The sequence below is a fragment of the Chlorocebus sabaeus genome, chromosome 12 (genome assembly GCF_047675955.1).
Source record: "Chlorocebus sabaeus isolate Y175 chromosome 12, mChlSab1.0.hap1, whole genome shotgun sequence".
Lineage (NCBI taxonomy): Eukaryota > Metazoa > Chordata > Mammalia > Primates > Cercopithecidae > Chlorocebus > Chlorocebus sabaeus.
In genome coordinates, this window is record NC_132915.1 from 98,504,955 (window position 1) to 98,529,318 (window position 24,364).

At 37.3% G+C, this 24,364-nt stretch overlaps 1 protein-coding gene across 5 annotated transcripts in view; it reads right to left on the minus strand.

The window, feature by feature from the left end:
• STRBP (spermatid perinuclear RNA binding protein) overlaps positions 1-24,364 on the minus strand; it is a 155,727-nt gene that overhangs the window by 33,257 nt on the left and 98,106 nt on the right. For all 5 annotated transcript variants that reach the window (XR_005238983.2, XM_037994057.2, XM_073021905.1 and 2 more), the window contains exons 6-12: positions 18,569-18,660; positions 17,946-18,041; positions 16,692-16,803; positions 15,928-16,025; positions 15,605-15,716; positions 5,107-5,199; positions 4,229-4,428 (exon numbers count right to left, since the gene is read on the minus strand). Coding sequence is in view for 4 of the 5 variants with exons in the window: in XM_037994057.2 (XP_037849985.1) it covers positions 4,229-4,428; positions 5,107-5,199; positions 15,605-15,716; positions 15,928-16,025; positions 16,692-16,803; positions 17,946-18,041; positions 18,569-18,660 (803 nt within the window). In the remaining variant the exon portion in view is untranslated. The remainder of the gene's footprint in view (positions 1-4,228; positions 4,429-5,106; positions 5,200-15,604; positions 15,717-15,927; positions 16,026-16,691; positions 16,804-17,945; positions 18,042-18,568; positions 18,661-24,364) is intronic.

A 24,364-nucleotide genomic window follows, 5' to 3' on the forward strand; every position in this document is an offset into this window, starting at 1 on the left:
CCTTCATCCTGATGCTTCCTCTTAGTAATTTTCCATCCACTGATCCATCCCTGTTCCTTGGCTACAAATCCTCACTTGTCCATGTTGAACTCGGAATTGAGCCCAGTTCCATACCGAGGTCTCTTTTCGTTATTGCAGTAATAGTTCCTGAGTACACACTTTTTTCTTACTGTTTTAACAACCGTCCAGCTCTGGTTTTCTTTGACAGAACCAAGTTTGTTTGGAATCCATGTTAATTCTTAAAAAAACCAGTATACCAAAGAAAAGTGAATTTCAAGTATCTGGCAAACAAATTCAAACCTAATACATCAACTGAGCTTAAAAATGACAAGATCACTCATGGAAACAAGGTGACTGGGAAATCATCTGTGTGTAACCAAATCCCCTTCTTCCTGGAAGAGGGCTGAGGTTAGCAAAGGCTGAGACTGAGAACGATGATACCCTCAAATACTAGGGGCCAAGAATGAAAAGAAAACATGGCACTCTACACATCATGGCTCTCTACTCAAAAGACAGTAACATCCATGGCTTATGTATGATAGAGATCTGATTTCATCAGGCAATCTGATGTCTCTAAGAACCTCTCAAAAGAGCCTTCCCTTCACCTTCCCCCTTCTAGCTGATCTTTTCCTCACAATGACTAAGATTCTTTTCATGTAATATGGATGATTATGACCCAAAGGTATCCTTTGTGGGGGGGCTGCCAGGATAGAGAAGTGAAAGAGTGAAGGGAAGACTGGCCACTAATTCTCCATCACTTTAGGGTGCTTGCTGCTCTGCAGCCAGGCCAGACTCATGCAAAACTGATTTCTTCTTTTCTTTTGATTTGATTCTCTGGTGTGATTTGTCTTAATAGGTACATAACCCTCACCAAGCAATTAAGAACTAAAAGGATTTTTATTCAGTTGGACCTACTTTCATAAACACGTTAGATGCAAAATTCTTTCTCACTCATTTATAAACAATGCATAACATGTGATATAACCTTTATGGATGACAATTTGGCAATATATGCCTGGCATATAATAAGAATTACAATGCATTTTTTTAACAAATTAATGAATTACTAAAATGTATTGACCTTTTGACCCAATAATTCTATCTCTAGAATATATCTTAAGGAATCATCAGACAAGTTCAAAAAGATTTTTTGTAAAGCAATAAAATGGAAGTATCTAAATCCAAAATGATTAGTTACATTATGATAATGTAACAGACCATCTGCTAATAATGAAATGTTATCACTAAAATAAGAGCAATCTTTGAGTTAGCTATTTAAAAATTCATAATACATTTTTAGATGAAGAGAGTATCGGCTGGGCACGGTGGCTCAAGCCTGTAATCCCAGCACTTTGGGGGGCCGAGGTGGGAGGATCACCTGAGTTCAGGAGTTCAAAACCAGCCTGACCAACATGGCGAAACACTGTCTCTACTAAAAATATAAAAATTAGCTGGGTGTGGTGGCGGGTGCCTGTAATCCCAGTTACCCAGGAGGCTGAGGCAGGAGAATCACTGGAACCCAGGAAGCAGAGGCTGCAGTGAGCTGAGACTGCACCACTGCACTCCAGCCTGGGCAACACAGCAAGACTCCATCTAAAAAAAGAAAGAAAGATCCTATTTTTAAAAAGTATATTTTTACAGACATTATGTAGGTTCACCATTCCTTATCTGAAACCCTCAGTGCCAGGTTGTTATGAGAATTCATAATTTTTCAATTCTGACAGCTAATACAATACATATACCACATATTTTCCAAATCCCCAGTGGATTCTCAGGTGCTGCCCCATGTTTATGCAAAGGAACATATAAAATAATCACACTAAATAGAATACTAAAGACTAAAAATAGCTCCCTATCGATTCAGGTCATGTTTTGCCACCAGGTAATTTACATCAAACCTAGGGAAATTTTTCTTATTGTTAATGCTTTCTGAAGTCAGAATTGTAAGTTAAAATAAGAAGGCTTGGAAGAATAAATACCAAAATGTTAATGGTTATTATTTCTGGGCATTAGAACTATGAATTTTTTCCCCTCATTTTCTAAACCATTTATAACAAACACACATTATGTATTTATAACAAGATTTTAAAAGCCAAAAGCAACTTTTAGAAAACAAGACATAAAATAAAAAAATCTATGAAGACCTTAGGGAGAACAATCTACCTCAAAATAGCAAATTCTGGAATAAAGCTATCGGGTCATAAACCTGAGATATGAGAGGCCTAGAAAAGGCTGCAGGCCACTTGAGACTGATAGCTAGTAATAGGTTTTCATATCATATAGCTGATAAACCAAAGAAAGTAAGCAGAGTTTTTCAAACCTTCAAAGCTAGTTTACTCTGATTCATAATTCATTTTACATTAATGGATCAAAAGTTTAGTTTATCCCATTTTCAAAAAGGGAAAATCTTAACTCTTCATAAATTTCAGATTTACCAGTTACTGCACATTCTACCCAAAATGCCACTCAAGGTAAATAAAAGTATGAAGGCCATCTACCCACCACAACAGTCACAAGAAACCATTAACAATTTCCTCAGGTCCAGTGTCATTCAGATTATAACTGATATCTACATTTCCAAAATTTGTCAGGGAGCTTAACTTAATCCCAAGCTTACAGCCCCTCCATGTTTACCAAAAGCTCAGGTGAATAAAACATAATATTTGGAACTGAAGACAAAAGCATACCCAGTCCAACCAAGTTCCATTACATCATAACAAGATATCACTGCATCAAATGAAAACAGCATCCGAATCTTGTCACATTGCAAAATTTGCCACTCTACTCGCTCTCCCAAATTTTACTGAATTAGAATTTGCTATGAGGCCACTAGCTTATGTTAAAGGTTACTATACAAAACAACCCACAAAATTTATCACTGTATCGTAGATGCCTTTAAAAGAGATCACTGATATCCTTGGTTTGTGAAGATCTACCCAAGGAGAAATGCCCACCCGATCAAATACCACAACTGTGACTCTCATAACCAAATTCTCTGTACTTAAGACAAAGAGAGTGAACTGTATATTTCACAAGCTTTTTGTGTCTGCTGCTACAGAACTTAGCTCTAAACTTGTGACTCATTCTCAGTGTATGTTGTTATTAAACTGTATGTTTAGTCTTATTCCTGGATTTACTTTTCCCCTCATTGTTGGTTTTCTTTCTCTGCCTCATTTTAAATTCATACTCTTTCATCATACTTTAGATATCCCTTTTCTAGTGAAGACACAGCATAAGTACTATGTAGTGCTTGGTATTTTTAAAGCTTAGTGATTGTTTTTCTGCATGCATTGTTCTCATCAGTATCTGACATCTACACGCTTCTTTGTATATTTGTTGTCTATCTTCCCATCCTATACACACTAGAATGTAAGCTCCATGAGAGCAGGAACTTTGTTTCATTAACTGCCATATCTCCAGTAGTTAGGATGGTGTTTGCATCTACATTAATAATACATACAAAATGACCATGAAAATAGTCCAATTATATCATTTGCCATACCGTTACATAAAATAACTTTTCTTAAGTGAACTGAATCTGATCTTCAGTCTACATGATCTTTAACATTTTTGTACTAGTCTGCAAGAGGTCAAATATACTTATAGAGAGATCCCATTACTTGGAAATTTTCTACAAACCTACATGCATAATTGGTCCAATCCTCGACATTATTCCCTATGGAAATATTCTAAAAATACAGATGAAGCAACATATACAAAGATACTGATCAAATTTATAATAGAAACAATCTGAAATAAGCAAAATATCCAATGATAGGAGAATGATTAAACAGTTTACTCACAGCATGTTAATCGTACAGCCATTAAAAATTATTTATGAAGATTTTCATAACGAGGAAAAACAGTAATGAAACATTACAAGAAAAACAGGAGATAAAATTACATATATACTGTGAGCTCACTTAAAAAATAAACAGCAAAATAGAAAATGATTGGAAATAAACCAACATACTAGATACAAATACTAATGGTCTTTGCTTCAACAATGGTCAGTTGACGTATTTTAATTTCTTTACTTCTTTCTGTATTTTCCAAATTTTATATAATTACCACATAATATTTTACAACAACACTTTGTTATCCAGAAGTAAAAGTCTATATATAATAATATTGCTATTAAAATGCTTAAAAAATAATTATAGGAAAATAAGCATATTATTTGGAACATAAAATAAGAAAGCATTGCGAAGTAAAACAAATACTGTACCTTCACCGCTACATGAAGCTTTGCTGTCTTCTTGGATGGTCCTGAGGCTTCATATGTTGTGCCATCCACATCTACAGACATTGTGAAGACTGGGGCATGAACAGGGCCAGACTGAGATAAAAGCTTATACTGAAGCCCAGGCCTGATCTGATTTAGCCTCATTAATGCATTCATAAGGTCTATTGCTTTACTATCCAGAACTGTTAAAGAAAGAGGAATGAGGTCAGAAATTAACTAGAAAGTAATCAGTAACTGCTGTAAATTCACCAGATTTTTTAAAAATGAGGATTTCAAAACACACAGATTAACCTCATAAGTAATTCTAAAATTACTATGCTAACATCACTATAAAAATGGTATGCATTATTTAACTACACATTAACTTTCACTTGTCAATATTCATATATCCTAAGCAAAAAAGCTTGGAAACAAAAAAGTTATTCAATTATCAATTGCTCAGTTAAGATCTAGTCTGAAAACTCTAATTCAAATCAATCAAATTCTTCACTTTTTGGCCAGGCACAGAGGCTCATGCCTGTAATCCCAGCACCTGGAGAGGCCGAGGAGGGTGAATTGCTTGAACTCAGGAGTTCAAGACCAGCCTGGGCAACTTGGCGAAATTCTGTCTCTACCAAAAATACAAAAACTTAGCAGGGTGTGGTGGCATGCACCTGTGATCCCTGCTATTTGAGAAGGCTGAGGTTGAAGGATCACTTGAGCCCAGGAGGTGGAGACTGCAGTGAGCCGAGATCATGCCACAGAACTCCAGTCTCAGTGAGAACCAATCTCATTTTAAAAAAACCTTCACTTCTAATTTTTCTATCTGAGGCTACAAGTCCTCTCTAGTTTGCATCTATAAGAATAAAGGTTTTACACACTTTTCCTTAAGTTTCGTTTCATCTTCTTATTGGGGTCTTTATCATCCCCTAATCCATCTTCAAATGGCCTCTTTAGAGCTGAAGACCCAGCACCTAAAAAAAATTATGAGGGATTCATTATCAGTCAAAACAACAATCCCCTTACCGTACCACATGTATCTAACATGTTCAGGTAGGAAAATCTTAGGAATCACACCAAGGATCATACAGCTTTTTCACTGATCAGTTAAGTTACCATTATTTATAATCTAGAAAAACAAATTTTCTTAAAGCAAATCTTGAAACTATATCACTTTTTATGTTCATTTTTTTCCATTTATTCATATATATACACCGATATCTATGCCTATGGTATGGTCTGAATATGTTCCCCCAAAATTCATATGTTGAAACTTAATCCCCAGTGCAGTGGGATTAGGAGGTGGGGAACCTGGAAGGTGATGAGGTTATGAGGGTGGAGCCCTTATAAATTTGAAAAGATGCCTGAGAGAGACTGTTTGTCCCTTCTGCCATGTGGGGATACACAGCAGGCACCATCTATGAGGAATGAGCCCTCATGAGACAGCAAATCTGCTGAAGCCTTGATTTTGGACTTTCAAGCCCCTGAGGGCAATAAATTTCTGTTACTTGTAAGTTACCCAGTCTAAGGTATTTTGTTTTAGCAGCCGCACAGACAGCATATATTCACATTATATGCATGAAGAGAAAAAGTCTAGAAGGCTATGTATCAAAATGTTAAAAAGTAGTTACCTCTGGTAGGATTTATTTTTACTTAATATCATTTCAAACATCTCTAAAATTTAACATTTATAACTTGTATAAACTTTAGAAGTCCACATGTTAAATCTTATACTTTTGGAAATCTGACTATCAAACTATAAAATATCCTTCTGCCTCTTCAAATCCTATTCAAAATTGTATTTACAGCTCGCCTCCTCTATAAAAATGTTCTCTCATATCAAAGAGTTTTTATGGTATCAGAAATGTAAAGTCTTGTATCATTGTCTATTTCATACTTCTTGTGTGTCTTCAGTGCTCTTTGAAGGTCAAAGATATTTTCTCCTTGTCTTGTATCTTACAAACTACCTTAACATAAGACTTAGAAGCAACATAATGAGCACTGAGCAAAAACTAACCGAACTGATTAATAATCAGTTTCTTGGATAAAGCAGCCACCAGATTATAATGTTGTCAAGCAAAAGGCAGGAGCTTTGCTGTCCAAGTTAAAAATTATTAGAGAAAAGTTCATCAACCTATCCAAGTAATTTAAAGATCTCTTTATGTCTTCACTTTAAAAGTTAGTTGTTTTTCCTAAGGAAAATTATGCTCAAGATACTCATGCCACAAGATTTCCAGATTCTTCTAGTGAAAGCCTATAATAATCATGAGATTATGTATTTTCTGATCAAGATTTATTCTCCCTTGAAGTAAACACTGGCTTCAGCATTTGCTTGGGTCAATATTTACCACTCAGGTCAATCAATCTTGATGTTCTCTTCAACAAAAGGCAACACTGGCTGAGTATTATATTTCATTTGCATTACATAAAACTATGAGTATGCCAGTCTCCTAGAATGCAGTCTTTAAGAGATAAAAGTTTAAAAAGAACTATGTCTATTCACTCTTCTGCTCATTAAGTTATATTAAAAGCAGTTCCTTGATTGCCTGGAAATCACAAACTAGCTTAAATGCACAGATCTCTTCTCTAAATCCTCCAGCTACATAGAGTTCCATGGATTAAGCTTCATTCTATCATTCCAGCCATTGGAAAGGGGCTGCAAAAATGTGGGGTTAATCATAATAGCAACCTAAGGAGAAAAACGGGCTTGCTTTACAAAAAGCAGGTAGTTTTCAACCTTTACAATATTTGGTAATGAGAAGTGATCATTTCTGAGGCAACAATTTTTAAAAATAATATTTTCATATTTACCATATGCCTGACACTGTTAACATCTTACAGGTATTAACTTATTTAATCCTCATGAGCACCCTCATGAAGCCATTACCTTTATTGTCCCCATTATAAATTCATTCACATATTCAACAATAAACAATAAATATTAATTGAGCATTTACTATGTGAAAGACAATTTTAGGCACTAGATACATAGCAGGTAACAAAACAATCTCCCTTTTCTCAAAGAGCTTACATATACTGTCCAAAACTAATTACAACATATACTATGGTAGTGAGTGTGATGGAGAACAATTTATATGTCATGCGCATCAGAAAGGTATCACTAATGAGGAGACCTTTTGATGAAGACCTGAGAAAGTAAAAGAGTGAACCATTCAGCCGTTTGGAGAAAGAGTCCCAGGCAGAGAAAAACAAACAGCAATTACAAAAGTCTTAAGGCAGAAACATGCTAAGAAATGACACAAAGGCCTAAGCGGTGGGAGTGAAATGAACAAGGAGAGGGTGCTAGCAGTAGGTGAGAAGAGCCAAGCAGTAGTTCTCAAACTTCAGTGCCATTAATTGACAAAATATCACAAGGGTCCACTTCCATAGAGAGTAAATAAGTCCAAAAAGGCTTCCTGACTAGCATAATTAGAAAAACTGGACAAAACAAACCATAAATATCTGTTCCTGGACAATGAAGAATTTTAAAATCAAGATATGGGAGGTGAGCCTAGCATGGCGTCACATGCCTGTAGTCCCAGCTACTCAGAAGGCTGAGGCAGAAGGATTCATTGAGTCCAGGAGTTTGAGGCTAAAGTGGGTTAATGACTGCACCTGCAAATAGCCACTGGACTCCAGCCTGGGCAACATTGCCAAGCCATGTTTTAATTAAAAAAAAAAAAAAAAGATACGGGAGGTGAAAGAAATTCTCTGCATTGGGAGTTACAACCTAGGGGCATCTTCCAAATCCAGAAGAGATGGAAGAACTGAAGAGAGTAATGCCAACAAACTCCCAGGTCTCAAGGAGTCCAAAACTAAGTTCAAGGTCCAAGCAGAGAAGGGCTGGTGAACACTCCACACTCTGGGTTGGGCCTCTGAAATGTTATACACTAGAAGTAAGATGAACTGGAAATAGTGTGACTCTCACAAAGACGAAAGCCCAGCTTCAAATTATCTTAATCCCTGACTGCACTGAAATGATCTAAGACTGCCAATTCCATTAGCCACCTCCCAGAAACAAATATAAATCCTCCCTGGAGGAAGACAGCATTACTCTACACTAATTTCAATTATCTACAATTGCTTATTTTAAAAATCCAGCTTCATAATAACCAGGCACATGAAGATATCATGATCAAAAATCAAGAGAAAGCACACACAATGGAAACAGACCCAAAATGGCCCCAGATGATGGACCTTTCAAAAACAAACTTTCTTAAAAATAATTTCAGGCAGAAAATCTGAAACTATAACAGAGCCAAAAATCTATACATGAAAAATATAAACTAAAATCTGGAAGGCCTGAAGGGGAAATGACAAATCCACAATAGATGGGAATTGTCAGAGTTCTCTCAGTAATTAATAACAACATCTGAAAAGCACAATGAACAAGTGACCTGACATGACCTAACATGAAAAAAATATTATGACCCTCAATTGCAGAATATACATTTTCAGAGCAAAAAAGGACCATGTGCTGGGCCATAAAATAGGTCTCAAGAAATACCAAAGAACACAAATCATACAACACATGTTCTTCAATGACAGCAGAATAAGTAAAAACTCGAAAACAAAAGAATTAACTATAAAATCTTCATTTGTCCGCAAATTAAGCAATGACATCTAAATACCCCATGGGTCAAAAAACTAGGAATAAAAGTAAAAAATAGCTTTAACTAAATGATAATAAACATACAAATGTCCAAAGACTGTGATGTATGTAAATTTGTGCTTAAAGGAAAATTTACCATCTTAATAGTATATACAATAAAAGGCTGAAAAATCAACGATGTATTCATCCACCTCATGGCTCAAGCCTGTAATCCCAGCACTTTGGGAGGCCGAGACGGGCGGATCACGAGGTCAGGAGATCGAGACCATCCTGGCTAACACGGTGAAACCCCGTCTCTACTAAAAACACAAAAAACTAGCTGGGCGAGGTGGCGGGCGCCTGTAGTCCCCGCTACTCGGGAGGCTGAGGCAGGAGAATGGCGTAAACCCGGGAGGCGGAGCTTGCAGTGAGCTGAGATCCGGCCACTGCACTCCAGCCCGGGCGACAGAGCAAGACTCCGTCTCAAAAAAAAAAAAAAAAAAAAAAGAAGAGAAGCAAATTAAACCCAAAGAAAGTCATAAGGAAGGAAAATTACAGATAAGGGCATAAATCAATAAAACAGAATACAAACATACAACAGAAGACAATGAACAAAGCCAAAAGTTAATTTTCCTATAAAGACTAATAAAAATAATAATCCCCTAGATGAGAGTCATTCGCAAAAAAAAAAAAGGTACAAAATATATAAAAGAAGACATTACTACAAATACTACAGACAATAAAATGAGGATCTCATAAATTGCTTTATTCCAAAATATTTTAAAATTTAGGTGAAATGGATAAATTCTTAGAAAAACACAGCTTACCAAAACTGTCATAAGAAGATGGAAGTCCTATGCTTTTTAAGGGAATTAGATCCATAATTTAAAATATTTCCACAAAGAAAACACAAGCTAATGGCTTCCCTGATTAATTCTTCCAACAGTTAAGGAAAAACTAACATCAAATATATGCAAACTTTTCCAAACAATAGAAAAAGAAGGAACATGTCCTAACTCACTTTATGAAGCCAGCATAACCTTGAAGCCAAAACACAGAATTGGTGGCAAATCTAACACACAAATACCTGTGTTTTTGTGACTCGCCCACAAAAACCTATGTTTTATATATTCTATATATATACACACACACACACACACACACACACATATATATGAGAGAGTGTTCACAGAAGCTTCAACTGTAAAAAGCCCAAACTGGAAACTAACTAAATGTCCTACAATAGGGTAAGTAGTTAAATAAACTCTAGCTCATTCATACCATGGAATACTACTGAACAAGAAGGTACAAACTATTGACACATACAACAACCTGGATGGACCCTAAGGGCATTATGCTGAGTGTAAAAAAAAAAAAAAAAAAAAATTGCAAAAGGTCACTTATTGTAGAATTCCATTTACATAAAATCATTGAAATGATAAAATTATGGAGATAGATAAATCTTAGTGGTTTCCAAGGATTAGGGATGACTGAGCAGAGACAGGCGGGTATGACTATAAAGGGGCAGCATGAAGGAGATCTTAATGGTGCTGGAACAGTTCTGTATGTTGATTGTGGTGGTGGCTACAGAAATCTACACATGTAACAAATGGCATAAAACTTATACACACGCATTGTATCACTGTCAATTTCCTGGTTTTGACATTGTACTATAAATTTATATAGATATAGCCATCAAGAGAAACTGGGTGAAGGGTAAACGGGACCTCTCCTTATCATCTTTACAACTACCTATGAATATGCAAGTATTTTAAGATAAAAAGTTGAAGGGGGGTGGCGTTCTCCACAAAGAGAATTGTTTCTTTGTGGAGAACAGATAGAAGGGCAAGAACAGAAGCAAAAAGATCAGACAGGAGGTGACTGCAAGAATCCAGGTGAGAGATGATGGCAGCTAAGATAAGGATGTTAGCAGTGAAGAAGCTAAATTCTATTTTTTTTTTTTTTTTTTTTTTTTGGAGATAGAGTCTCGCTCTGTCACCAAGGCTGGAGTGTAGTGGCATGATCTGGGCTCACTGCAACCTCTGCCTCCCAGATTCAAGCGATTCTCTTGCCTCAGCCTCCCACGTAGCTGGGATTACAGGCACATGCCACCATGCCCAGCTAATTTTTATGTTTTCAGTAGAGATGGGGTTTTGCCATGTTGGCTAGGCTGGTCTTGAACTCCTGGTCTCAAGTGATCTGCCCACCTCAGCCTCCCAAAGTTCTGGGATGACAGGTGTGAGCTACCACCCGGCCTGGACACACTTTAAAACCAAAAAGGATTTGCTGACGGTTGGGGTATCGGTGAACAAAAGAGGGGATTCAAGGGCAACTCAAAGAATCCAGGCCTGAGCAAACAGAGAGTTTCCAACGACTGGGACAGAGATAACTATAGAAAGAGAAGAGCAAAGGGAGAGCAAGGGCAGGAGCTTAGATCTTAGACATCTTAAGTTTGAGATGACTGCTGGACATCATGTAGCTATATTGAGGAGGCATTTTGATACTTGGGTCTGAGTTCAAGAGCTGGTAGTCTAGGATGGAAGTATTAATTTGGGACAATCTTCAGTATAAAAAGGTATTTGAAGACAAGAGACTAAATGAGGTCCCCCAAAGCATCAGTGTAAATAAAGAGAAATGGTCTGAGGACTGAACCCTAGGACACTTTAACATTCAGAAGTCAGGAAGATGAGAAAGAACAAAGACAGCTGAGGAGATGGCAACAGAGCTAGAAGAACCAAGGAAGCTGATGACTTGAAAGTCAAATGAAAAGTGGCATTTCATTTCAGAAAACGTGGCAATACCAAATGTTGTTGAAGATACAGGGCAAAAGGAATTTTCATATACTGCTGGTGGGACTGTAAATTGGTATGTGCAACCATTTACTAGGTTGTTTATGTGTATACTTCAGGAGGCATGCAGAAGAATGCTCATGGCAACACGGCAGGTGGTTGTCAAAACTAAAGAACCTAAATGTCCTTCAAAAGTAGAATGAGTAAACTGTAGTATATTCATAATGGATACTACATACCTATTAAAATGAACTATATCTATGTGCAGCGACATAAATTAATCCCAAAGAATGCTGAACAGAAAGAAGCCAGTCACAAAAGATTAAACCTAGGACCCATTTCTGGAAAGTTCCAGGCAAACTCAAATTATTTAGGAAAGCATACACAGGTGGAAAATTCGTAAAGAAAATCTAGGAAATGGATTTATTTTCAGAAAGTCAGAAATGGTACTTCTTCGTACAGGAAGGTAATGAGAAGGATAAAACAGATGGCTTCTGGGGCACTGATAAAGTTCTGTTTCTTAACCATGGCACTGGTTTTACGGGTTTGAAAAAAATAATTATTTTTTAAATTGTATTTTTTGTACTTTTCTATATATGCACTATATCTCATTATAAAATAAATACGGGAGAGAAAAGTGTTCCTCTGTGTCAAATGTTGCTGAAAATGGCTAAGATGAGGACTGAAAACTAACCAGTGAATGCAGTAACGTGAAGGTCACAAGGGATACTTCAGGCAAGTGGTGAGGAAGAAAACCTGATTAGAACAGGTTCAATGAGAATTCAAAGTGAGGAAATGGAGAAAAGAGAAAAAGGCTGCTCTTTCCCAAAGTGCTGCTTATAAAGAGGAGAGAAACGCAACTCTGTTGCGGGACCTAGGGAATGAAGGGAGAGTTTGTTGGGCTTTTGTCTTTCAGATGGGAGACACTGCAGCAGGTTTTTAGGCTGATGAGAAGCATTCAGTAGACAGGGAGGAACTGACACTAGTGAGAGAAGAGATAACTTCTGGAACAATGTCCACTGGTAGGCAAGAGGGGATGTGATATAGTGGATAAGTAGAAAGGTCAGTCTTAAGAGGCAAGGCAGTTTCTGCATAGGCAAGGGAGGGAAAAGCAAAGATAGGAGTTGATGCAGTGGGGCTTGGAGACAGTGGTGAGAATATATAGAAGTTATCTCTTAATTATTTATCTGACAAAACGGAAGCAAACAAGCTCATCAGATGAGTAAGGAGGTAGAGAAGGAGGTGTGAAATGTGAGAAAATGTGGAACAGTTATCTAGGAAACAGGAGAAGTCTCAAACTTACAGGATTGCCTGGCAACACAAATAGTCCCTATTAGATTAGTGTCACTGACTTAAAGGGAGAACAGTCAAGATGGCTGTTCTCCAACCATGTTGAACAACCCAGTACAAACACAGAGAAAGTAGAGAGATGGATTTCAAACAGTTAGAATTTTGCCAGAAACAGAGGATCAAGGAAGTGAAGGTATGAGCTAGGGAGAGATAATCAAGGATCATGTAGTATAAGCACAGTAAGGACAGAAGAGAGAACACGAGGAGGATGAAGGACTATGCAAAAGTATTGGAATCAATGACAAGATTCCAGAACTGAAATAAGGGTAGGAGACACAGTAATGACAAGAGATTGGAAAGTGGGATTCTTGAGAACATAATTACGGAAATAATACAGGTAGAGTTACTGATGAAGACAAGACCTAGGCTATGTCCATTGAATAAGTAACCAAGGTAAGGCAGAAGATAAAATATGTGTAAGAGAAGAAGTCACAGAACTGAGACATTAGAGTCTTGAAAAAAAATCATCTGAGATGCATATGGAAATCACCAAGAATAACAGGAACAAAGTTTAAACGTGAATGTCAGGAAGCTAGGTGCTGAAAGCATGAAAGTATTGGAGAGATCATTGTATAGCCAAAGCACAAAATGGTAAAGTGACTTGCCCAGGCCATGTAACTTTGACAGAACCAGAACAGGAACACGGGCAGTCTGGTTCTATTTTACGCTATCAACTGACAAACCAGCAGTTCCCAAACTTTTGAGAAAGATCTTTAAAGTTAAAAAAAAACTAAGTCACATAATAGTAAACATCCTTTTACTATCCAGTGAAGGGGAAAATATAAAACCAAAAGAGTGGTTGTGAATTTGGTGACTGAAATAAAATTTTCTGATACTAATCATAAGAATCTAGATATATTTGTAACATTTTTATTCAATCATTCCACAGACAATGCTTGATGTCACATGGGTATGTAAATCCCTTTCAATAATTTCTTCACCACTAAGCAAGCACCTGCTGGAAGAAAACAGTCTTCATTCCTCAAGTTACATTGAGCATTGGTTTATAACAATCATAGAATAGAATCTGCAGGATTCTTTCCCCTGAGGAGTTTACAGTGAGGCACTGATTCTCAAACTTTTTAGCTGAGGAGCACTTTACACTATTAAAAAATTATTGAGCACCCAAAGTGCTATGCTTTGTGGGTAACATCTGTCAATATTGAGCATACTGAAAATAAAACAAACCAATTTTAAACACAAGAGTATAGAAAAGAAAACATTCCATTAGCCATCAGAGCAATGATCTCATCACATGTCACATGTAGCCTCTGGAAACTATACACTTAGGAAAGAAAGAGTGAAAAAGGAAAAAAAAAAAAAAAAACCCTTAATATTATTATTACTATTAAACAGCTCTGATCTTGTAGACTCTCTGAAAGTCTTCAGACCCACTGGAATTCTGTCATCTAAATAAGCAGACTGGGCAACTGCACTATTTTGGTGATATCTAAAAGTAGAATAATTTCCATTGTTAGAGGTAGGCTGCATTCCAGGTGAAGAATATCTGGTATTAAATATTCCACTTTCTAGTTTAAAAGGAGAGAAAGGGAGAGGAAAAATATTTTTGAGGCCTAAGGAAGGCAGTAAGTGGATTCACATTTGAGTATCCACTGTACTCTAGGCACTAAGTCAGGCATTTTAACTGGACAAGAGTCAATAAAATAAGAAAGAGGGTAGTATCCCTAGTGAGAGAGATAAGCTAATTGCTCAAGGCCTAAAACTAGGAAGTGGTGGAGCTATGACTGGAACCCAGGTCATACTGACCCCAAAACCTACATTCTTTCCACTGAAACTCTGAATTCAACAGACTAATACAAATGGAAGATAATCCTGAATTTTCCAATATGCTTTTCTTCTCCTCTGTATTTTTGTTCTTTCCTTTGCCGTTAGATAACATTTCCAAGCATGAGAAAGAAAGCCAAACTGATTAGTGATCGTGATAATGTCTCCTCCTAGCTTATGGTTGACTTATTCTCCTTAGACCAGGGGTTCTGAAACGATAGTCTATGCAGTAATGGCATTTGGCCAACATAGCCAAATGAGTTAGTCACTAATAAGAAAACATGATTATGTTACATCAGCTGATGTTACCTGATGGGAACAGAAGAGAAGAAAGTCAGTGTATTAGTCCGTTCTATTTACTGTATTAGTTCATTCTCATGCTACTAATAAAGACATACCAGTGACTGGGTAATTTATAAAGGAAAGAGGTTTAATGGACTCACAGTTCCACATAACTGGAGAGGCCTCAGGAAACTTACAATCATGGCAGAAAGGGAAACAAACACATCCTTCTTCACACGGTGGCAGACGTGCAGAGTGAAGTTGGGGGAAAGCCTCTTATAAAACCATCAGATCCTGTGAGAACTCACTCACTATTACAAGAACAGCATGGAGGTAACCGCCTCCATGATTCAATTACCTTCCACTGGGTCCGTCCCACAACTTCTGGGGATTACGGGAACTACAATTCAACATGAGATTTGGGTGGGGACACAGCCAACCCACATCAGTCAGGAAGAAAGCTTCTTATACATGATTTGGATGCACAATTATTAAGTTCCCCAAGTTGTAACAAGAGATGCATCCCATGATCATCTCTACCAGTGCCAACCCCCAACCCTAATAAAAAACTTCCACACTCACCTTCTTTATCAGTAACTGACCAGGAATACTTCTGAAAAGGCTTACTAGATGGAAGGGGGTCCATCTCCAGCACTTTGTAAATCTGGCCAAAGGCTGATAGTCTCAGTGCGTGCTAAAGAACAAAGCATTATATTTAATCACATTTCAGTAGCCATTCATAAAGCCCTTAGAACATCTAGCTAAAAAGACACTCATAAATTCTGACATTATAACAGCAGAAGTCCCTAACAACACACAAGAAAAAAGTGTTCGAACACAACAATTGAGAAAATCAAGTTATTTTATCTCGCTAGTAAGTCAGAGTGGCATGCTCAATCTTCTACCTGTGCACTGTGGGTAATATCTTCTTTTTGCTGGATGGTCATATAGCTCAGAGCATCTGTTGGGTCTCGCTCACAAGGATCATGAAGACCAGGACCACCTTTGGCAAAGGAAAAACACAAGTGTCATTTAGAACTGAATTTAGAATTCAGTAAACTGAAACAAAAGAGAGACAGTTGGGGAGAATAAAGAGAAAATGAAAACAAAAACTGAGGAACTAAGTTAAAAGTCTGCTCAGTTAAGTGGAGTAAAAAGGACACACTCTCATTTTCAACATGTTAGCACTTGTATGTCCTTATTTTATACTGGAAGTCATTGTATATCTAAGGCCAAAACTGAGTCTTACTCTGAGAATTTAGAAACAGCACAATGAATCAGCCCAAATCTTAAAACGGATTACATATGGAAAATAAGACCAAATTTAATTCTTCCAAATTTAAAACCAGACTACAAACAGAATGAACTTCATACATTTTAACTAAACATCTGCAATTTCAAATTCGGAGTTCGAGATAAAGCAAATTCAAAGCAGACACAATATATTATTAGTACCCTTTATGTTAGTACATATAAAACACAAATTACAATTATTGAAAAAGAGTTTAATAGCACTTTTCCAACACGCATTCTAGTTGTCAAAATTCCAAGCAAAAGAACTCCTATGCAACATTTTCCTGTGTAGAGGACAAACTTGGCATATATTTAGAAAAAATAAAGTAAACTGAGATTTGCTGATTATTCTGCTTCCAGAGTTTGAAACCCTTACCAGGAAGTAGTATTCCAGATGCCAAACACTCCATTACTCGTCTCAAGGCCTCCCCAGCGCCCAAAGGTCTATTACAAGTACCTATAGACTTTTCACATATAAGTTCTAGTGGCTAGAAGATATTAAATTACAAATTAGTACATGCACCAAGGGTTAAAAGGATTCCAGTTAAATGTGAGCTAACATTTCTATCTACACGGGAGGCCAAAGAGTGCAATTCAATTTAATATTTAGGGCCCACTTAACATTTTCCCCATGATTATCAACCTTTACCCTGGGCAGAGTTTTTAAATCAAGCATTTTTAAGATTGTATCTTCAGAAGACATTTTTGTAACAAAAACTTTTATTTATTTACCCAGAAACGATCACTAAAGAAACTATGGTCTCTAATTCATTTAACAAAGACTTAACAAGCCCTCATATAAGTTAGTAATAGCTAATAACTAGCCAGTGTGCAAAACCCAGCCCACCTATCTCCCACTTAGGAAGCACACAAACCACAAATATTTCAATATAATAATCAGACTTCATTTCAGACAGCCTGTCTCAAGTATTACAATTAGAACAAAGGACCAAATCTCCAGATTCAATAAACTAAGAACTCATGATATTTTGTCAAAGTAATCATTGCTACATTCATTTATAAAATGATCTTTCATGGCTTTATTTAAATTGTTTCACAATGTTCTTAAGTTGTCTTGATTGGAGCAGGCATAATTTCCAAGTTAAGTCAATTTTACAATATATATAAATGATATCCACATGGGGTTAAGTGTACTGTTTGCCTGACTTTAATTACTAACATGAACTTATTTGTAAATGTCTCCACTCAAAGAGAAAGCTACAGAGGTATAGGATCCTTATACTAGCCTATTGGGTAATTTTCATGGTAATACAAGGGGGCACCAAAAGAGAAGTGGGTCAGCCAAGGAGGCTTTTGTGGGCAGCAGGTGAACAGTAAGTGATTAACCACCAGTGTAAGAAGACACTCACTTCTAAAAGATATAAAACCTTTTTGTCAGAAAAAAATATTTCAAGCTCTGTAACATGAACACAATGAAGTAGAAGAGGCAGGTTATATGCACAAAAGGAGGATTCATTTAAAAAGATGCTTTATTATTTTCATGGCAAACATACATAATGCATGCCTTAACTAACTTAGGAGACAGCCATTTTAAAGTAACATCTCATTTCTATAGGATTTTCTCTGCTGCAGCTTCCAAATTTGCTTTTAGCCATATTTAAGTACTTACCCATCCTTTCAATGGTGCCCATGTGGGGACTCTGTTGCACAAATCACGCAGAATGCGGAGGACAATTACACATGATTTTAATCCATTTGCCCTTGCCTAAAACAAACAAAATGATTCCAGATATCCCTATTGAGATCTATTCTTCATTTTGGGCAGGTTCTTTCAAGTGAATACTAAGTAGCAAATTATTCATCAGTTATCAAGCAAACAAACAAACAAAAAAAAACCAATTAATCAAAAGTAGTAAAATTGAGGTTTAAAAGGTACATTTTAAAAATAAAAGGACCATAATATTAAAATTCATTTCTTAGTCTCATGGCAACCCCACTCCAGGCAACCAACTAATTTAACCTTTATCTTTTCTCACGCATTTTGATTTTATAAGCAACCATCTGAAATTCAGAATACTAGGCCAAAAAGAATTATATGATAATAAAACATCATGAACTACAGAAGCTATACTAGGCACATATCTAAATTAACTCAGTTACTCCAACAACCACACTATGAGCTAGAAAGCACCCCTCATTTTATGTAGTACACAGAAACCAATTAAGTGGCAGGTGTTCCAAATGAAACTTGCGCAAAGCTTAATAACAATAAGATAGTAACAAAAAGCCAACCTGAAACCATTTGGCATGTCGAAGAGACGCCAAGGCGTTCAGGCATTTCTGCCTGTCCAATAAGTCCGGAGGATCTTTCATCGAAACATTTTCTAACGGTAAAATGGGATAAAGAGAGACAGATACAATTTGACCAAGGGATTCCTATCAAATTATCAAACAATAAAAAATAAAAATAATAATAGCATTTGAGTGAACTAATAAGACTCCCAGAAAATTTCCTGATTTGGCTGTGTTGCTTTTTTAAAAAAGTATGTGCACTATGATTATTATTTAAGTAAAGAGTCATCAGAGTAGTTCTGTGCACAAATACAATGAAGCATGAAAAATTCATTCTGTAAACAAATCAATGACAGCTGCTACTTACAATCTGGGATCTTATTAAGCATGTATAACATCTCAGGACACAAAATAAGTACGTAGCACTTTTTCCTTTGGCAGGATGTAAAGAAGGGAAATCTGGGACCAATAGCATTAACAACTTTTTTAACAGAAGAAATCTCTAACCATTTTTAAGGAACACTGGAAATCAATTATGTCTCATATCAATGAGATATATTGAGAATATACTGAGGATGACAATTTTTTTACACTAGTTAAACTAATTCAACAAGATAACCATTAACAGAAACTTCACCCCATGATTGAGAACTCAAGTATCACTTTGGAATTCCCTATTCTAAACCAAAATTATTAAAATTATAAATATAAAATACAGTGAACTATGTTTCAAGTTTTATATGCCTTTTTAAAATAAAAAGCAACAAAGAATACTATTTAATTATGGCTATTCAGCTTGCCTTAGTTGGATGAAATGGCCCAAAGCAGCAAATACGCATATTTGAGAAGATGTCATATGATACGAAACTCCAGTTTAGACAGCCAAATTTATCTCCTCTAAGCTACTGAAAAATGGGCTTTTAAATTTTGGGGGTTGGTACATTACTTAAATGTACACAATATGCAAATGCTTCTTGAGTAATAATTCTTTGTTTAATACAATTAAGTCAGATTTACCATTCTCTTTAAGAATTCTCTTAAATATAAGACAGCCCACTAACACTTCTTCCCAGCATTGCCATGACAGTAACAGATCGGATAGAGGTAGTGCATTTGTGTGGGCCAACTAATACAATGTATGTATTTCTAAATGGGAGGCAAGAACAATGATACTTTTTGATTCCTTCAATTATCAGAGGATCCTATTACAGCAATCAATGTTTATTTTGTTGTTGGTGGGGTTTTTTTCCTTTTTTTGAGACAGGTTCTTCCTCTGTCACCCAGGCTGGAGTGCACTGGCATGATCTCAGCTCACTGCAACCTCCTCCTCCCAGGCTCGAGCGATGCCCCCACCTCACCCTCCTGAGTAGCTGGGACTACAGGCATGTGCCACCATGCCCAGCTAATTTTTTTGTCGATATGGGATCTCACTATGTTACCTAGGCTGGTCTCGAACTCCTGGACTCAAGCGATCTGCCTGCCTTGGCCTCCCAAAATGCTGGGACTACAGACGTGAGCCATCACACCTAGTCAATGTTTATTCTAATTGATGAAATGTCATTAACTAAAAAAGGCATAACGCCAATAGAAAACAAATTTATTAAAGGAAGAACTGTGGTTCTCTTTACTGGCCATGACACTGTAAAGGCTGAAGTGCTACACACCTATTTTCTGACCAGGTGAGCTCTACACCAGTTATTTGCATTGTTTCCCATTAACCACTGCTAACAAAATCAGAATACAATGTTTTATTACTCCCTTTTACTCATAAAATGGGAAGCCTCAAAAAGGATTATTACTCTGATTTATAAATATAAACAAATGTAACATGGGTATTCATTTCATAGGTGATATAGCTCAATTTTGTCTTTATAGTGATGCCAAATATACAAGTAGCTCAGTTTAATGTTTCTATGTCAAAATGCTTAACTGTGGTCAATACAAGCATCTGTGTAAAGCTCACATATCAGATAAAACAAACTACTGTAAATGAATGTTTAGAATCTCTTAAAAGTTAGATATGACAAAAGTTGACTGACTGCTAAGTAATGTAATCCCAATAAATAGTATGGACCTTATTTTTTAGGATGTCAATTTTTAAATGAATACTATGACAAGCTAAATTTTATTCTATCATCTTATCAAGTAGGAATGCCAGGAAGAGGGAGACAATGGAAGAGGGAAGTAAGGCAGAGGATAGGAAAAGGCAAGGCAAGCCAAAATTCTTACTGTACTTTCTAATACTTTCATCCAGGGATCAGAGCTTGTAATCAGCATCTTACTCTGATTGTAACACAGACATTTTTAATGGGAGACAATGGCAAAAATATTTTGATAAGTTATTTCATCCCAAAGTCCGATTGTAACCACAAACTCTTATTTTAGAAAACTGAGACAGCGGCTTGCTACAGACAGTCAACATTTGAAGACAACAGATTCTACGAAAAAGAGATGAAAGGGACAGGCACTGAACAGAAGACTTGCACCAGGTTCCCTCTTCCATCACCATCAGAATGACCATGTTTCTTCATGCTCTGATAGTCAGAAAATCAAAAGATCCAAAATGGCTTCAATACTCAGGAGGTAGAAAATAGTAGAGGAGATATAATAATTCATCTCATTTTATCTTTTTCAAAGTTCTTAATACTAAAACAATATAAATTCATACAGTAGTACAGTGCTACCTATAAGCATAGATTGCCTGTTTCCTTTATATAATTAATAATATACAGTTTTATGTATGTTTTCATTCCTTTGAAAATAACTTCATTTAATCTGGCAATCGCAAAACTGCTGCTGGGAAAACACTGCTACTCCTGGTAGCAGAATCTCAAGTTTAATATTTCTGAACTTTAATGTAGGTGTTTAAATTTTGAGGAGGATCAAAACTTTTCTGATAACACATCTTGGAGTTCTTAATCAGAAACAATAGAACTGTGAGCCATTTCATTATCTCCTACAGTGTGACCAGTGAAACAGATAAGGAAGAGCATGGGAGGCAGGGGTTGGAAGGTGACAAAAATGCCAAAAGCAAAGAAATATAGCCGGTTTTTTTCGGGTTTTTTTGTTTTGTTTTGTTTTTTTGAGACAGAATCTCACTCTTATCTCCCCGCTGGAGTGCAGTGGCGCGATCTCGGCTCACTGCAACCTCCGCCTCCTGGGTTCAAGCAATTCTCGTGCCTTGGCCTCCCAAATAGCTGGGACTACAGGTGCACGCCACCATGCCCTGCTAATTTTTTGCATTTTTAGTAGAGACGGGGTTTCACCATGTTGGCCAGACTGGTCTCAAACTCCTGACCTCAGGTGATCTGCCTGCCTCAGCCTCCCAAAGTGCTGCACCCAGCCAGAAATACAGCTTTTAAGAAAATCTACCACTCAGTAACCTAGCATCGGGGCATGAAGGCACACACAACATTCTGGCAATGGAAGCACTAGAAAGTCTATTATGCCTAACCATGTTCATTTGGTTAGAGGTTAAATCAGTGACCAGAATCACACTATACTACAGGAAATGTTGGTTGGTTTCTCTCAATGCCTTACATGCAAGCTAGCTATCCATCCCTGTTAACAAAACACTAACCTGGAGATGGGGCAGGCAAAAAAACAAAACATGATTGCATTAAACAGGAGTTATATGTCTCGAACCCGGGCTCTTCAAAGTTAAAATAATTGAGCTCAGTATCATGAGGGGCTCCTTGACAATCAGGATGAAACAGAGCTACCAAGTCTATGCTGACAGAATTTTCTAATTAGCCTAAGAATATCCTGGCAGTCCCTCTCTCTCGACACGTTGACGCTTTCTCGAGAAAAGACATGCCCTAAGCCACTGTCCATGCAAAACATGGGCACATAATAATATAAACAGGTAAATGTAGCAATAAGGTAGAACAGAGAAAGCACTGTTCTCCTAATTTATGTGACTAATGTCACTCGATATGACTTTTCTTCAGTGGCAGTCTGCCACTGGAAAGACAGTGCCTAAAAGTTTGCCCTGGATTGACCGGGCACAGTGGCGCACACCTGTAATCCCAGCACTTTGGGAGGCCAAGGCAGGCAGATCACAAGGTTAAGAGATCAAGACCATCCTGGCCAACATGGTGAAACCCCATCTCTACTGAAAACATAAAAATTAGCTGGGCATGGTGGCCGGTGCCTGTAGTCCCAGTTATTCAGGAGGCTGAGGCAGAAGAATCTCTTGAACCCGGGAGGCGGATGTTGCAGTGAGCTGAAATCGCACCACTGCACTCCACTCCAGTCTGGCGACAGAGCGAGACTCCGTCTCAAAAAAAACAAAAAAGTTTGCCCTGGATAACATAGATCCAGACACTAGGGAAGGCAGGAAAATAAAGCCTGCTGCATCATTATCATCACAGTTGTGATGGCTGTGCTGTAAAACCTACTGCCTTGACCCTAGCAAGACACATGCTAGTGAATTTCTGCCAAGAAGAGCAAGTTCGCACTGGCACCAATATGAAGGGACTATGAGGCAACCTCTCTGAGAGTCCCTGAAAATCTGCCCCAGTACTGAGGAGAGAGGTGTGTCTTAGTCTAAGCCACAAGTGTCTCTGTAGTTTCCTTATCCACCTGGTTTCAAATTGCATTATAAATAAGCAGATAATTTATCACCCCCTTCAATAGCAAATATATTTCTAATTTAAAATCACAAGCACCAAAAGAAATTGAGACTCTGGGTGAAGCTCAGAATGACCAGATCAGCCTAACCACTCATGCAGTAATCCTAGACAATAATGGGAAGTGGCCTGCATACTAGACGAAAAGTCAGGGGAGCTGGGTAAAATGCGAGATTTTCCTCATTTATAAAATGGCAATTAGCTACCCCATAGGGCCGTGTGAGGGCTTTTAAAATAAATCATATATGAGGCAGTGCTTATCACATGGTAGGTTATAAAAATATCTTAACAGAGATTAATCTTCAATATATATTACTTGAGCTATGAGATGCCCATTAATACTTCTTACACACTGGAGAGTCCTATTTAATCAGACAATATGCTGACTATGTTAATTCACTTAACAGATTTATAGGACTTTTTAAAAAATCATCTACTATGTATCGGGTACCCTTAGAGATGCTAAAGATAAAGGACAGGCAAAAAGACACCTGAATTATAAGATACAATATACCAGGTTTTTATTATTAGCACTGCATAAATCAGTATACTGATTCTAATACTACACATCACTGGGTGTTGAAGAGTTTAACTGTGCTTGGGTTGACTTCTTCTGACCCGCCATGTGTACATGATTTTCACTGTTAAGGCAGTTTGAGTAGGTGGGTTCAATAAGTTGACAACTACTATTTACTGAGCAACTGCTTTGTGCCAGTTATTGTACAAGTCACATTACATAAATTCTCTCACTTAAAACAACTTTCTAAAGTATTTATAATCCACACTTTAAAATGAGGAAACCTACCCAGGGTCACATAGCAATAGCAACTAATGGAGTTAAGAGTCAAACAAGGCCAGGCACGCTGACTCACATCTGTAATCCTAGCAGTTTAGGAGGCCGAGGCAGGCAAACTGCCTGAGCTCAGGAATTCGAGGCCAGTCTGGGCAATATGGCAAAACCTCGTCTCTACTAAAATAGAAAACATTAGCCGGGCATGGTAGCATGAGCCTGTAGTCCCAGCTACTCAGGGGGCTGAGGCACGAGAATTGCTTGAACTCGGGAGGCAGAGGTTGCAGTGAGCTGAAATCATGCAACTGCACTCCAGCCTGGGAAACAAAGCAAGACTGTCTCCCACAATAACAACAATAACAAAATAAGCCAAAC